We start from the raw sequence: 14194 nt of genomic DNA on the forward strand, positions 1-14194 counted from the left end.
TACAGGCTCATTATAGAATATACCACCCAAGGCATGAGAACCACCTTTAAAAAGGTACGCAGTATTTTTCTCGCTAGCCAAAGTCCATGTGAAACTGTAAAAACCTTGACCCTAATCTCTTTCACTACTCACAGAAAGACCACTCTCCATTTCTCTGATGCCATCTGACTGCTGGACGTTGGATTAAAGCAGTGACAGCGTGCACAGGATTGTGGCAGATTAACCAATTAATATAATCCACTGGCAAAACTGGTCCAATCACCAGCCAGCGGGCAAACGGCGGAAAAGTGAGATGACGCGTGCAAAAACAGAGAGGGAAGTTAAAAACAAAAACAAAAGGTGGCAGAGAGAGAGAGAGTGAGAGAGAGAGAGAGAGAGAACAGGACCGCAGGTGGGCGGACCGGTTAGCGGAGGTGAAGAGTGAGAGCTCGTCTGCGCACTGACAGACGTTTAAACTAAGCGGACGTTTAACAGACAGAGAGATGGAGAGATAGCCCGTGAGGAAAAACTGGGAACTAATGGAGGGTGACTGTTGGAGGAGGGGCCTCTGTCACCACCTTGCAGGAGCAGGTTGAAGCAGTGGTTGGGTTTAAAAACAGCACGGCTAAGGACTGGGAGATAAGATAGGACTGCGAGCTATTCGTCACCTTCATGAGAGAGGTGACATTTAGCCAGACGACGGCTTCTTGGTGCACGAGGGTTTCGAGGGTGCACAGGCCACGGAAAGGACAGAAAGTATCAGGTGTCAATCAAGGCGTGACTGTTTTGTGTGTATAGGTGCAAGGACTGTTTCCTCAGCCTGAGTATAGGACACCTGTCACCTCCTAAAAACAAACACACACACACACACACCTGTCTCTTGTCTAGGTGAGGCATAACGCACGGGTGGGACGAAGAGATAGAGAAAGAGCGAGACGGGCATTAGAGAGAGAGAGAAACGGGGCTTACGGAGGACAGAGGGAGGACGGATGGAAAGCTGAAGATAAACTAAGCTTCAGACAGCAAAGCAGAATGTGTGTTGGGAGAAAGACGCACTTTGTTGTGAGGGGACAGTGGACAAGGGGACTGACAGGCAGGTTTGAAGGTGGAAAAACAGGGGCGGGGCAGCAAGAGTTGGCCCGGGGAGGAAGAGAGGAGAAAAAAGAAAGAAAAAAGAATTGACTGAAGGGAAGAAGAGGGGGGGGGAAAGGCAATGGGAGGAGAAAAAGAGAGGGGTGAGGCAGGGGAGGGAGGGTCCGTGGGTTCATAATCCCCTTACAGACAGCTTTGTTGAGTGATTGACAGGCCAGCACGCCACGTTAGAGCCCAAGCACACGGAGGCCGCTGTGGCTGCAGGGATTATCTCTCCCCTGGTTGACAATCCCCCCCACCCACACACACCACCTCATCACCACCTCATCACCGCCCCTCCCGCGATGGGGTCAAGTGGTACAGGCCAGTTCCTGTTGTTTCCACGCGCTCTTTTCATGCTCGCCCAGAAACCTCGCTTTGTCTCACATGATTGTGTTGTTTTGCAAATAATGCTTAATGTGGCGATGGAGGGACAGGGGGGGATGGGGATGGGATGAGGAGGGTTGTGCACAAACCCACGCAGGGCATATACACAAGTGCAGGCACCCACGCATGACGCATGCCTGACATCCACACAATCACACTTGCAAGCGCACACACATACAAACACAAACACACAGGCGAGTCAAACTCCATTCAGCATGCAAGGGCACCATGAGGGTGCAGAAGCACTTAAACAAGACCTTCAGTGACTTCTTTTGTTCTAGCTAAGTACCGCCATAATAGAGTTAGCTCGCCGGTCACAGGAGTGATTACTTTAAGAGGAAACATAAGGAGAAAAGCAAAGGTTTTGATTAAAAGGAGATGACACTTCTTCTTTTTAAACAAACAGTTGAATTACAGCAGTTTGGCATGATTGCTACCATTGTTCGGCCGCTGAGAAGCGGCCATGTTAAGGCTTTGTTAAGTCAGATAATACATGGGATTTACCAAGTTCCAGCTCTGCGACTGGACTTTGCAATGCTCAGCTGTGTACACGCACACACGCATATATATATATATATACATATATATATATATATATATACGGCCACCCAAGACTAAGTCTCCAGATGGGCTATAGGCCTAACTGGGACCAGTGGCTTTACTGAAACACACAGAGTGGGGAACCAAATACAAACACCACAGCAGCTGCGTGTGTTAGCTTGCAAGGAAACACACACAAACACACACGCACACGCATACTTTTTCAAACTCCAAGACCAAACAGCCAGAGAGCTAGCAGAGCTAGCAGGGCTATCAGGGCTACGCAACGGGAACGTGCGCACATAAGGTACGGGACTGCACGTGTTCGGCACAGTGACCCACAGTGGCTCCACCCATCCATCAAGTGAAAACCAAAGGACACAAGAGAGAGACTGTCGGAAAGTAAGGCTTTTGTCCCATCTCCCCTCCGCCACCCCCGCTCCTGCTCACCAGCATTCTTCTGGCTTGATTTGCTTTGTGGGGAAGTAGGGAGAGAGGGAGGAAAGAAAGGAAGGATGAAAGAAAGGAAGGATGAAAGAAAGGACGGCGATCCATCTGTGTTTCTCCCCTCTCCCCCCCCCCCCCCCCCCCCCACACACACACACACACACACACACACACACACACACCCTCCCCTCCTCTCCTGTGGCTGGGGACCTGCAATACAGCTGGAGAGCAAGTCTGATAAAGAATAAGAAACATTTTTGAAAGGAAGGTTAGAGGACGGGGTAGCGAATGAGGGAAAGGCTTCCTGATTTTGAGGGAGTGGTACATCTGCTCATGTATATATATATATATATATATATATATATATATATATATATATAAATATATATGTGTGTGTGTGTGTGTGTGTGTGTGTGTGTGTGTGTGTGTGTGTGTTGGGGGGGTGGGGGGGGCAGCTCACTCCCAAATTACACCAGTGATAGGCAATGAGGATTATTCATCCTGTCTTCACTACAGAGGGCCTATTTACTGCTGGACAGTGATGAGCGAATGAGGAGAAACAGAGACTACACATCAAAAAGCCACCCACGAAGAACAAGAGAGACAAACTGAGGGGCGCAAAAAAAGAGAAAAAGAAGAAAGCAATATTTTTTTTCTTTTTCCTTTAAAGGGAGGGAATACATTTTACTGTCTGCCAACTAGCTGTAACATGATAACGGCTGGATATGCAGACAAGGATATGCACACAGAGGCAGACAACGAGGGAGAAAGTGAAAGGGAAGACAAAGAAATGAAGGGGGGGATTAGTGCGGAGAAGTGGACCGGTTTTACAGACGACGAGAGCGGCAGGAGTGCGTGTGGGAGAGTGCGAAGCCGGAGTGCAGAGTGTGTGTGAGGGCTCTGTGGGGGGGGGGGGGGGGGCAAGGGGAGGGGACACTTTTGTTCATGAGGAGCGGAGGGAGGAGGAAGAAGTGAAGGAGGGAGAGTGAGAGAGTAGAAAAGGAAGGAGTGAGGGATACGCTACTGACGGAGAGAGAGGTGGGGGGGGGGGGGGTACCTCTGAAGAAACTCAACCCGTCCACTTGGACTTTTTCCAGCACTGAGAGCAATAACATTTTTCATATGTGCATGAATATGTGTGTGTGTGTGTGTGTGTGTGTGTGTGTGTGTGTGTGTGTGTGTGTGTGTGTGTGTGTGTGTGTGTGTGTGTGTGTGCGTGCATACATGCATGGCTGGCTGCATGTGTGTGTGTGTGCGTATGCCAGTGAATATGAATGCTGGTGTGTGTTATTGCTGACTGCAAGACACGAGGACACAGGCAGGAGGGACAGAAAGAGAGAAAGGAGAGCAGAGGAGGGTAAGAACGCTACAAGGCAGCTCTGTCGTGTTTTAAAGCCATTGCCTGGGTGAGGCCATGTGGAGGGGGGGGGGGGGGGGGACAACAATCCACTTCACCGTTCTTTCTATACAAGATGGATCGTGTTAGAGTTACTTGTCCTACACAACAAAGCACTGCGCTGCACACCATGTACTGCAAAGAACACCATTTGGAGGCAGTTCGCCAGTTTACTTCGGCGCTCGGCCCTAAATCGAGGCTTTCAGGTTTAAATACTTTTACTGGCAAAATATTCCGATGAACGGCTTTGTGTTTTGGTTTGACAACCGTGCACTTTGGAGTTTATCTGATGCCGGTTTGAAAGAGGTTGATGAACCCAGCAAGCTGGTCAATGTAATCCAAGTAAACCTAATGTCAACAGAGTCATATCTCCTTGACCTCCTGACCTCCGGGGGAGGCTTCAGGGAAACACCAGATGATACATCAGCGTGTGGGCCAACCACTACGCATGTTTTCTGCCACACAGCATCTTTTTTTTAATCAATTGCATGCCATTTCGCAAACAAAGTAATCCAGTAGAAAATCATCGTATTCATTGATATGATATTTCAATACCCACACTACAAGACGCCGTCTCATGCCAGCCACCAAGCTAATACGTGACATTATAACGTTACTACAACGCTCAACATGCGTATGAAGTTATTTTTTATCATCATTACATGAATAAGACTTTAATATATTAGCTGATCAGTGAACATTATTTTTGCAACAACTCCCATGATCCCATGCTACTTCACAGCGTCAAGTTTTTATTGAGATAGCCCGAGCGGCAGAAGTTACTTATTGTACGTTTAAGTATATACTAAGCTACCTAAGCATATAGAGGTGATTAGCTATGCTAAGCTATCCTCAAACTACTTGCCATTTTTACTTTGCTGTTTATGTCTGCATAAAACAAACAGGATACGACATTTTAATTCTGAGGTTTAGGGGAGAGAGCCCGGCTAACCGATTCCATCAGCTTCCAGTCTTTATGCTAAGCTAAGAAAACCGCCACCTGGTTACACGAAGAAATGAGAGATGTGGAACTGTTCCTTTAAGAGAATCACATTGTGAGGGTAGTAATGTTGAGACTAAAATATTAACATATAAATAATAACATAATATAATTTAAACGGAAACACTTGTCTACCATCTCAGTGTGTGATCCCAGCCCACTGAGATACACTGACACATTCCAGTGACCGCTATAGCCCCACATGAAGCCCAAACGTTCTGCATTCAAAAGTGAAGAATGCATCTCAATCTTTAGTTTTTTCAACGTCAGTCCCACTTAAATTATATTCAATGCAGAACGCAGGAAAATGGAGCAGAATGTGTTCCCCCCGCGCAGCTAGCCAAGGTCAGTTTCCCCATAGACCGTAACAACGTTTGGCTAATGCCAAAGCCAGATGGACTGAATGGTCTTTTACCTCCTAATTAGAACTATGCATATGTTCACACACTCACACACTCTCTCGCTCTCTCTCACACACACACACGCATCAAATGAGAAGAAAGCGTGAAGCCTGGGAAAATAATCAAGGTGATATATACATGGCTGATATTACAAAACATTTGAGGCAGAGAAGCAGGCCAGAGCTCACATGGGGCAATGCATGCGTTTGTTTAGAAGTGAGCCCAGTTTCAAGATGACTGGTCGTCGTAGCAGCAGGGGGATGCGTGGGACAAGGCTCCATACCGAAGCCTCTTAGCACGAGGATCATCTCTGACCTATTGTAATGGGTAAAGACTATCTTAAAGCTAAGATGCTTTGGAGCCACAGGTCTCCCACGCAAGAGACCAAACGTGTATTGCGACCGGCAGAGGATCCACACCCTCTCCGACCACCCCCCCGACGCAAATAAAAAGCCATGTACAGTTTTGTGTTTTTAGGGTTGAATAGTTGCTCTGCTTTGTTCCCAGACTCCTTGCAGGCAGGGTGATTCATGTGTGCTTTACATTTTGCGGCTCCGTGTGTTTCTGAAAATCTCCGGGTAACAGCTTCTCATGCCAAAACATGTGAATGTTCAAAAGGGAAACGCCACCTGTAACCACTTCAGCACGTACAAGAGAAGAAAGCAGCTGCCGGCTGGGTGCCTCGCATTTCCAGGTCCATTTTGTCGTTTTTTGACGGCGTATTTCTTGTTATTCCTGATATGACTTTTTGTGAGATTGTGTTCCACCTCGGCTACAATGGAGCACACAACAAAAGGCGAAGCATCTGTCTGGTTATTTGGAGTGCGTTTCGCGGGAATCAAAGAGCGAGGACTCCGAGACTCACCGACGATCGCGCTGGATGAAATCCATCAAAGACGAGGCAGAGACACCGTTTGACTGGAGCCTCAAAAGACCGGAATCAAAGTTGACTTTTGAATAAGACATACTTGGGCGTCTTGCAATCGCTGTATTACTACCCCCTCACACACACACACACACACACACACAACACAGCGCACTCTCTTTTACGATATGAAAGGTGGTAAATTACAATGCTTCATCCCGGAGTGCAATGAACTTCAAATATTGATTATACAGTGGAACACTACAGCTTTCTTTTCTTTCTTTTTTTTTAAAGCAATTGATTTAGCTTTTGGCAAATTAAGTCTATCAACACATTGTTCTGCCACGAGGCATTTGGCATCGGTTAGTCGCGCAAAATGCCGCGTGTGAAGTTGAAGCACAAAGTGGGTGTTTGCTGCATCTCATCGCATGAGCTGTAGTAAATACAGAGAGGGGGAAACAGCTGCCAGTCTCCTAAAGCGCTCCACGCCAAGTCGATCAAAGAGCCCATTCTGCCCAGAGAAAAGTGAGTGAATTCCTTTAAGGCTTACCAGGTTTCATGCTGGACTTCACAGGGATAAATATTATGGGACGTGTCAGTAATGAGGAATGAGGGGCCAGCTCGGTTGTATGTGAGCAGGAAGCAGCTAGTCATGGTGGTGACCTATAGCTCATCAGTCACCCTCGCTGTCTGGGCTGCGTCACATCAGCCACTACAACAGTCAAACCATCCATCTCTCTCTAAATAAGTGGCCTTCCCACCCCCCGCCGTCTTCTTTCATGCTCTGCGTTCCCTTCCCCGACCCCGCCCCTTCCATTTCTGCCCTCTTGCTCATATTGGTCCAGAACTTCAGCTGTGACGAGGCACAGCTGCCCAACAGCAAACCCCCCCCCCCCCCCTCTCTCTCTCTCGTTCGGTGTTGAGGAAAGTGACAGAACGCGAAAAGCCGAAAAACTGCAATGAAACTGCGGCTGCCGAGGATGAAACATTTGTCTTTTGTTTTGCATGTTACAGGTTCTGTGTAAGCATGGGTGAGGCTATGCAAAAGGGGACTCCACCTTCATGTTGCTTGAGGGGAGGGCGGGTGTGAAAAGAATCAACACACACACACACACACACACACACACACACACACACACTGCAAAAATACTAAAAGTAATTTCTGTCTAATAGTCTTTTTCACCAAAATGTGCACGCATTTGCAGAAAAATCCTTAAAAAAGGCGATTGGTGCTGCAGCTGATAAATTACCTGTGACAGGCTGGGAATTAACTGGCCAATTGCAACCTTTCCCACTGAAGTCAAAAGCCAGTTGTTAGTGGGTGTTACCGTGTGTTTTTCTTCCAGTGGGAAAGAGGCTTCATAAGAGTCTTAAAATCCTTATTTTCTTCAAAGAAGAGAAGAAGAAAAAAAATCTTATCTGGTTTTCAGTCGGAAATCAGCGCCTTTCTAGAATTTTCCACGGTGCCTGCATCTTGAAAGAAGTGAGGTTAATGCAGGTTGCTGCACTGGGATCAAAACATGTTCAACTTAATCGTGGAAAATACTTGAAACAATCAGATTTTTATTGGAAACAGGTTGGGGAGGGGGGGGAAAAAAACGTATTAAAATGGAAGGTTTTGGCGAGAAAACAAGGGTTTATGAGTCAATTGCAGACAAAATAAAGAGACTTTTTGCACATGGCACACATCAGAAGGGCTTAGAGCCTGGAGATCCCAACACACCATTTAGTATGCATGGCACAAACACACACATACCAGCACCTCCTCTGTCACAAACCAGAATACACACACACAAAATGTAATGACAAGAGCGTCAACTCCTTCCTGCTGCTGTGCCGTTTATCTGGAATGATGCCGAAGCCGCGGTATAGCTGATGAAAAAGCAGCCCGACCCGATGGTGTGGAGACGTACGAGGCGAACGGCGGAGCCGGGAGTCTCGTGATGCTGAGGGAGGGGGAGGGGGATGGGAGGAAGAGGAGGAAAAAGGACTGCGAGTGAAAGAAAGGAGAGAGGAGGTGATGAGCAGCGTGACAGAGGTTGCCTCCACATTGCTCCTGTCTGGCCTATAAAGTCCACACACACTTTCATTATGGCTCTCCTCGTCCCACCAGTCCGCTTCTCTGTGTCACCCGGAAGGGGGAGGGGGGTTGTGGGTGGGGGGGGGATTGACCCGGCCTAGTCCAAATGCTGCCAGGAGGATTGGATGATCCTGCTTAGCCGGGTTGTGCTGTGAAGCAAGCTAATGAGAGGCCAATGTGTGTCTGTGTGTGTGTGTGTGCTCTGTCTGGCTTTGCTGAGGGGCTCTGGGTTCAGCCACCCTGGGCAATCTGCCCAGTGATGCTGGGACACATGTGACCCCCACCCCCTCAGACCTATAGGCCTGGATAGCTGTTACTACCACTGCCATTATGAACGTGTGCGTGCTTCCAGAGGAGGAAGAGTTGCTGCTTGTTTCTGCGTGTGTTCCAACATTCTGAACCAGCTCAGCCAACCCACACGCTCTTAATCTCCTTCATCCTAATCATCAGCACTTTTAACAATTACTAAAAATCCCAAAGTCACTTCTAAAGCCTCAGGGACTGGGGAAGTAAATTAGTTCTTTAGCTAACCCCAGCATATTTACATCACCGCTTTATAGCTGTTATGATGTTGACGAATGTGCACTGCCAAATGAAGTTATAATCGAGTGATAAAATAATGAATGAATTCCGAGTGGAACAATAGTCTGTGATGCCTGCCAATTTCTTCACCTCTCTCCTGTGTGTGTGTGTGTGTGTGTGTGTGTGTGTGTGTGTGTGTGTGTGTGTGAGCACATCTGCCCTCCTCTAAGTGTGTGTGTTTATTGCGACAAAGAACCCCATCAGGACCACACACTCATTACACATGTGTCCATCCGACATAGATGGGAGGGGAGGTCAAGCCCCTTGAGTCTCTTTTGTGTGTGTGTGTGTGTGTGTGTGTGTGTGTGTGTGTGTGTGTGTGTGTGTGTGTGTGTGTGTTTCACAGTCTGTCTGCATACCTGTGTGTCTCTATGCCTGCAATGCCCAAAGAAAGAAAGAAAGAAAAGGATTCCAGCCTCTGGCCACATTTGCCCCCCCACCCCCTCCCCCTCAGCCTTTCCATTCTGCCACATCAGCTAAAAACCTATTTTCCCAGCTCCTGTTGCTCGCAGCTCATAAACTTACGCACTCTCCTCTCTCTTCTTTTTTTCACCGAGGGAGAAGGGGAGATCGGAAGAGAAAGGGAGCTGCTGCCGGCTCGAGCAATGTGGTTCCTATTCTCTCTCCGTCTCCTCTCCACTACATTCCTCCTCTTGTTTTTACACACCCTCGCTCTTGAAATAAAATCAAAGCGACCCAGTGGATATTCTCTAATCATTTGGCCTAAGGATGCGTGTAGGCTTACCGAGCTCCTGCTTACTTATCCACACAGCCCAGAAGAAGCCCCGGCACAGGCATGCATTATTCATGACGGGGGAAACCTACGGGTGGAGATTATGAGAGGGGGGGGGGGGGGGACGGGACACGGGGGGGGGGGGGGGGGGGGGGGGGGGGGGGGGGGGGGGGGGGGGGGGGCCAAACATACAAACAATCAATAAACGGGTGGAATGCTGCTCCTTAGATACGACACCCTGTTTGACCTACTAACACTTATTCCACTCTCAGTCCCAGAATGCACTCGCCAAGAAGATTTCCAGTTATTTTTTCTTTTTTTTTTAAGGAGTTTTTTTCTAAGGATTTCTTTCTTTTTTTTTGGTACTTGAAACACTTAGCCCAGTTAGCTAGTCTTTTATCCGGCGCCAATTAGCCGGCGATTAATGAATTATTGAGAAACGGGAAACTGTGGGGGGGGGGGGGGATTAAATATTAATGTGGATCTTAGGGGGAATAGTTGTATTACAAGTCACCGCGAGCGCCGAGCGAGGAGACGCCCACCCTGAGCAGCCGTTTACAATAATCTACAGCCTTTTACTGGGGTATATGGAGGAGGAGGAGGAGGAGGAGGAGGAGAGAAGCTGGGAGCACAGGGAGGTGGTGAATCAGAACAGACACGGAAATCAAACTCGTAAAAGTGTGTGTGTGTCTGTGTGTGTGTGTGTGTGTGTGTGTGTGTGTGTGTCCACCACTAGTGTGACCTCTTTGATCCCCATGTGTGTGTGTGTGTGTGTGTGTGTGTGTGTGTGTGTGTGTGTGTGTGAGAGAGCAGTGATGTAAGATTCGATCTTTCATTAGGGCGGCCGTGTAAGGCCGATAATAGGAGATGCTGAGATAAGGATAATGTATTGTCTCGGGTGGTTGGGGAGGGGGGGGGGGGGAGCACTTCCCAAGGTGATCCTTCTGGTTCAGTTCTCTCTTCCTCAAGCAGAACCTGTATTGGCACTTGAGACTTAACTGCTATTGATTTACTTAGGGTTAGGACTGCCTCTGCTCCCCGTGTTTCTCATTCACCTCCAGGCACCTGGCTCTGCTTATATGCCTCCCTGAGCACCACTGTCTCCTTTCTTTCCGGGCGGGATGGAGTAATTTCAGCGGATGGAGCAGTCAATAAAAGGGTGGATGCGTCGCTTGGCGGCCCGTGAGCATTTGGCTACTATTTTATTGCAACTTACGTCAGCGTGATCGTTTCTAGTTATTATAAGATGTTATTATTATCATGTTCCAGGAGGTGTTCAGGTAGTACGAGTCTGAGGCAAGCGTGTCCTCCGCCCCGTGGGCGCCTCCTTTCCCTCTTCACCCCTGTCACTCCTACCACGTCTTCGCTGCTGTAGCGCTATAATTAGTGGCTGGATGTGACACATGTTTCCAATTTGCTACGTCTGGTCACTGCACCGGAGGGTGGGTGGAGTGACGGAGCGAGGTAGAGATAGAGACAGACGGAAAGTGACAGGGAGGAGAAGAAGAAGGGGGGGGGAAAAGGTGGTGGGTTGGGGGGAGATGTTGGAGGAAGCCGTTGGAATCGAAGCGTCACGAGGAGGAGGAAAAATAATAAGAAAGAAAGAAGAGGGGAGCTGGAGATTGCTCGCAGAAGCGGAAAAGGAGGGTGGGAGGAGAGGAGGCTGCAGGTGGACGGTCTGAACTTCAAAGCAGAGCAAGCAGCAGAGGTCGAGAGGTTAACAACGTGACAGTCCATTTGCTGCACGGACGAGATGTGAGACCACGAGCGCACTCCTGCGCCGGATTGATGCAGACGGCTGCTCCCGCTTGCTTTGCGCCTCGCCTCAGAAGTGCAAGCCGCGTGTGTGTGTGTGTGTGTGTGTGGGCTCAGGACTTAGTCCTTGGTAGACGCACTTTATTTGGACAAGCATTGGGCTCTCAACATATTTCAGCCCAGGGCCAAAACCTATTTCACCCGCAGGCAGCTGAAACTAAAGTAGTCCTGCTGGCCTCCCCACGTAGGGACCGAGGAGAAACATGAACATGGAAGTGTGTAAAGAAAAAAAGAAAAAGAAAAGAAAGAAAGGGGCCAAGAAAATAAACTGGTGGAATGACTAAGCTGATTAACTATGAATAGTAAGCCTCACAAATAAGCTCCATAGTATACAATAGGCTTTGTATTTTGAATATATGAGTGAGCAAATCTGTGGGAATGACGGCGGAGCCACCGCCCCTCTAATTGCCAGCCAGCCCCCCCCCCCATTCAATGAGCCCTGACACCCACCCGACACCAAAACTCCATTAGGAGACAATGGCGTGGAATCACCTGTGAGGCCGAGCTGCTGGCTTCTCACTGAACCACCCTCGCGTGTCCAACTCAGCTCCCTGTTGGGCGAATCCGCCCACTGCTGACAAAAAGCCCTCATTAAGGGCTTCATGCCTGGCTCCACAGCGGGGGCCCACGCACAGTCACATCTGTGGAGGAACTGGGCAGGCCATGGCCTCCAGCGCGTTAAAACCTGTTAGACTCATTTTTTGTTGTAAAGCCCCTGGCATGGGTGCTGGGAATGGCAAGGTTTGGTAGGCTGCTACAGCACGCATCAGTGAGTCTGAATTTGCTTTTGTAGCTTTTTTTTTTGGCGTTATAAAGTGAGTCATGTAGGCAAATGTTGAAGAAATGGGTGCAGGGACAGCGTTGCCTTGAGGCGGATAGTTTGGTGGCCTTCGTGTGCTTATTTATTAAGATGAGATATGTAACATGTGTGTCAAAGCTCCAGAATTGAAGCCTGGTGTCTCTTAAAAAAAAAGAAAAAAAAACTACATACATAGAGGCTGCCTTGTTATCCTCCTCATTCCCCCCCCCCCCCCCCCCCCCCCCCCCCACCCCATCATCCTCCACCAGGCGTCCATTCAGACACTGGGAAATTAGCAGAGGTGTGAGAGAAAAGTGGTGTTGGTTGTTATAGGGCCCGGACAGGCCGAGAGGTGTTTCTAAAATGACATTTCCTCAGCTAATGCCCGACACCTCCCTCCCGGGGACAGGAGAAGAAAAAAGAAAAAGAAAAGGATGCAAATGAGCAAGAGAGTGGGTGTTTGAGAGGCCTGCAGGCCGAGGCCTGGACTTCAGATCAAGGTCACCCAGCAACAGCAATTAGAGCATCTCAAACACACACACACACACACCTCTGTCATCCCACACACTGCATATATTTTACAGAAGAGCTACAGCTGGAGCAGCCCGTGGGACCAATGAACAGCTCAAGGTGTATCCGTGTTTGTATTGGACCTGTAGTGCGAACCAAAGATAGAAAGTGCAGTGAACTTGGCTGAAATAAATAAATAAATAATAACACAGCAGCGAGTTGCTGACCTTATCGAACTTCTGTTAAGAGTTACTTGCATTCATTAGACCTCAACCCAGTTCGCCTCTTCTCCGCACCAGACGGAGCACCTGCACGCAAATCCAAGCGATTAGTCGGATGAGTTCAAACAAATTAATTAATAACTGCTCTTACCTCTCGTTCAGGGAATTCCAGTAGATGGGCTCCATATTGCTGGCCGTCGTCGCCAGTAAATCCAGTAAGAATATCAGCAGGATCCCAAATCTATTCCCACTTCCTCGACACGCCATTCCAACCCTGACGCCCAGCACACGCGGCCCCATTTGAAAAGAAACGGGCAAATATATATTTGTTTTGTGTGCGTGTGTGTGTGTGTGTGTGTGTGTGTGTGTGTGTGTGTGTTTTGCTTCTTCTGAGTATTCAAGGAGGAGATTTCTCGAAAACAATGGAGGTGCGACTGCAGCCGAGCGGGCTTCTAGGTAGAGGCAGTCAAAGTGTGAAGTGAAAGCCCTCCCGGAGAACCAAAAACCAAACAACAACAAAAAGAACAAGAAGAAGCTGGTCTCTGATAAGAAATGTGCTGGAGAAACTTGTTCAATCCGCGCGTCCGGCTCTCCAAACGCGACGGCGGCTGTGCGCGTCCACGGTCGTATCGCCTACTATTTCAGTGCCAATCCCATGACTTCCCCATCAATTTGTCGTTAGTCCTCCTTTATGTTGTCTCCTTCTTCTTCTTCTCGCACACCCCCCCCCCAAAAAAAAAAAAAAAAAAACCTGCCTCCTCCACCACCGGGCAGTGCTCCTCGACTCAAATACAACTCCACGGAACCGAGTTCTCGGACACGTCTCGCCACCCAGCAGCTATTTCTGTTGCCTCTCGGTGCGCCCTAATTGTCTTCTTCCGAACAATGTCCCCTTGTTGTCCGCGCCGACTCTGAGTGATTTCTCTCCCATTACCTTGTTTTCTCGAAAGAAGACCTGCCCAACATGTCAGGCCGGGCTGAGAAAAAGGGGGTGGGGTGAGATGCGGGGGTCAAGTCCGTCAGAAAGGAGCCGGTCGCGAAGGTGTCCGCTGTTTTTTTAAAACGGAAAAAGATGTCACTCGTGTCCACGGCTCCATCCCCACAGAGACATGTTGATGCTCGGGTGGGCTCAGGCGATGCGCATTGCAATCCGTGTTCTCCTCCTTTGTGAGGACGCACAGGTTCAACACGGGTTGTAAATCCGCAAATCCTTCAGCAACGGATTCGATGAAAATGCAACAACAACAAAAAAGAAGAAAATTCAAGATCCGAAACGATGAGAAAGTCCAAGAATCAATTCAAGCCGGA

At 48.6% G+C, this 14194-nt stretch overlaps 1 protein-coding gene across 1 annotated transcript in view; it reads right to left on the reverse strand.

The window, feature by feature from the left end:
• Positions 1-13488, reverse strand: part of efnb3b (ephrin-B3b) — a 70024-nt gene extending 56536 nt beyond the window's left edge. The window contains exon 1 of the mRNA XM_034557190.1: positions 13038-13488. Within this exon, the coding sequence (XP_034413081.1) occupies positions 13038-13186 (149 nt within the window). The 5' untranslated portion in view covers positions 13187-13488. The remainder of the gene's footprint in view (positions 1-13037) is intronic.
• Positions 13489-14194: the final 706 nt, after the last annotated feature.

The sequence above is a fragment of the Cyclopterus lumpus genome, chromosome 18 (assembly GCF_009769545.1).
Source record: "Cyclopterus lumpus isolate fCycLum1 chromosome 18, fCycLum1.pri, whole genome shotgun sequence".
Lineage (NCBI taxonomy): Eukaryota > Metazoa > Chordata > Actinopteri > Perciformes > Cyclopteridae > Cyclopterus > Cyclopterus lumpus.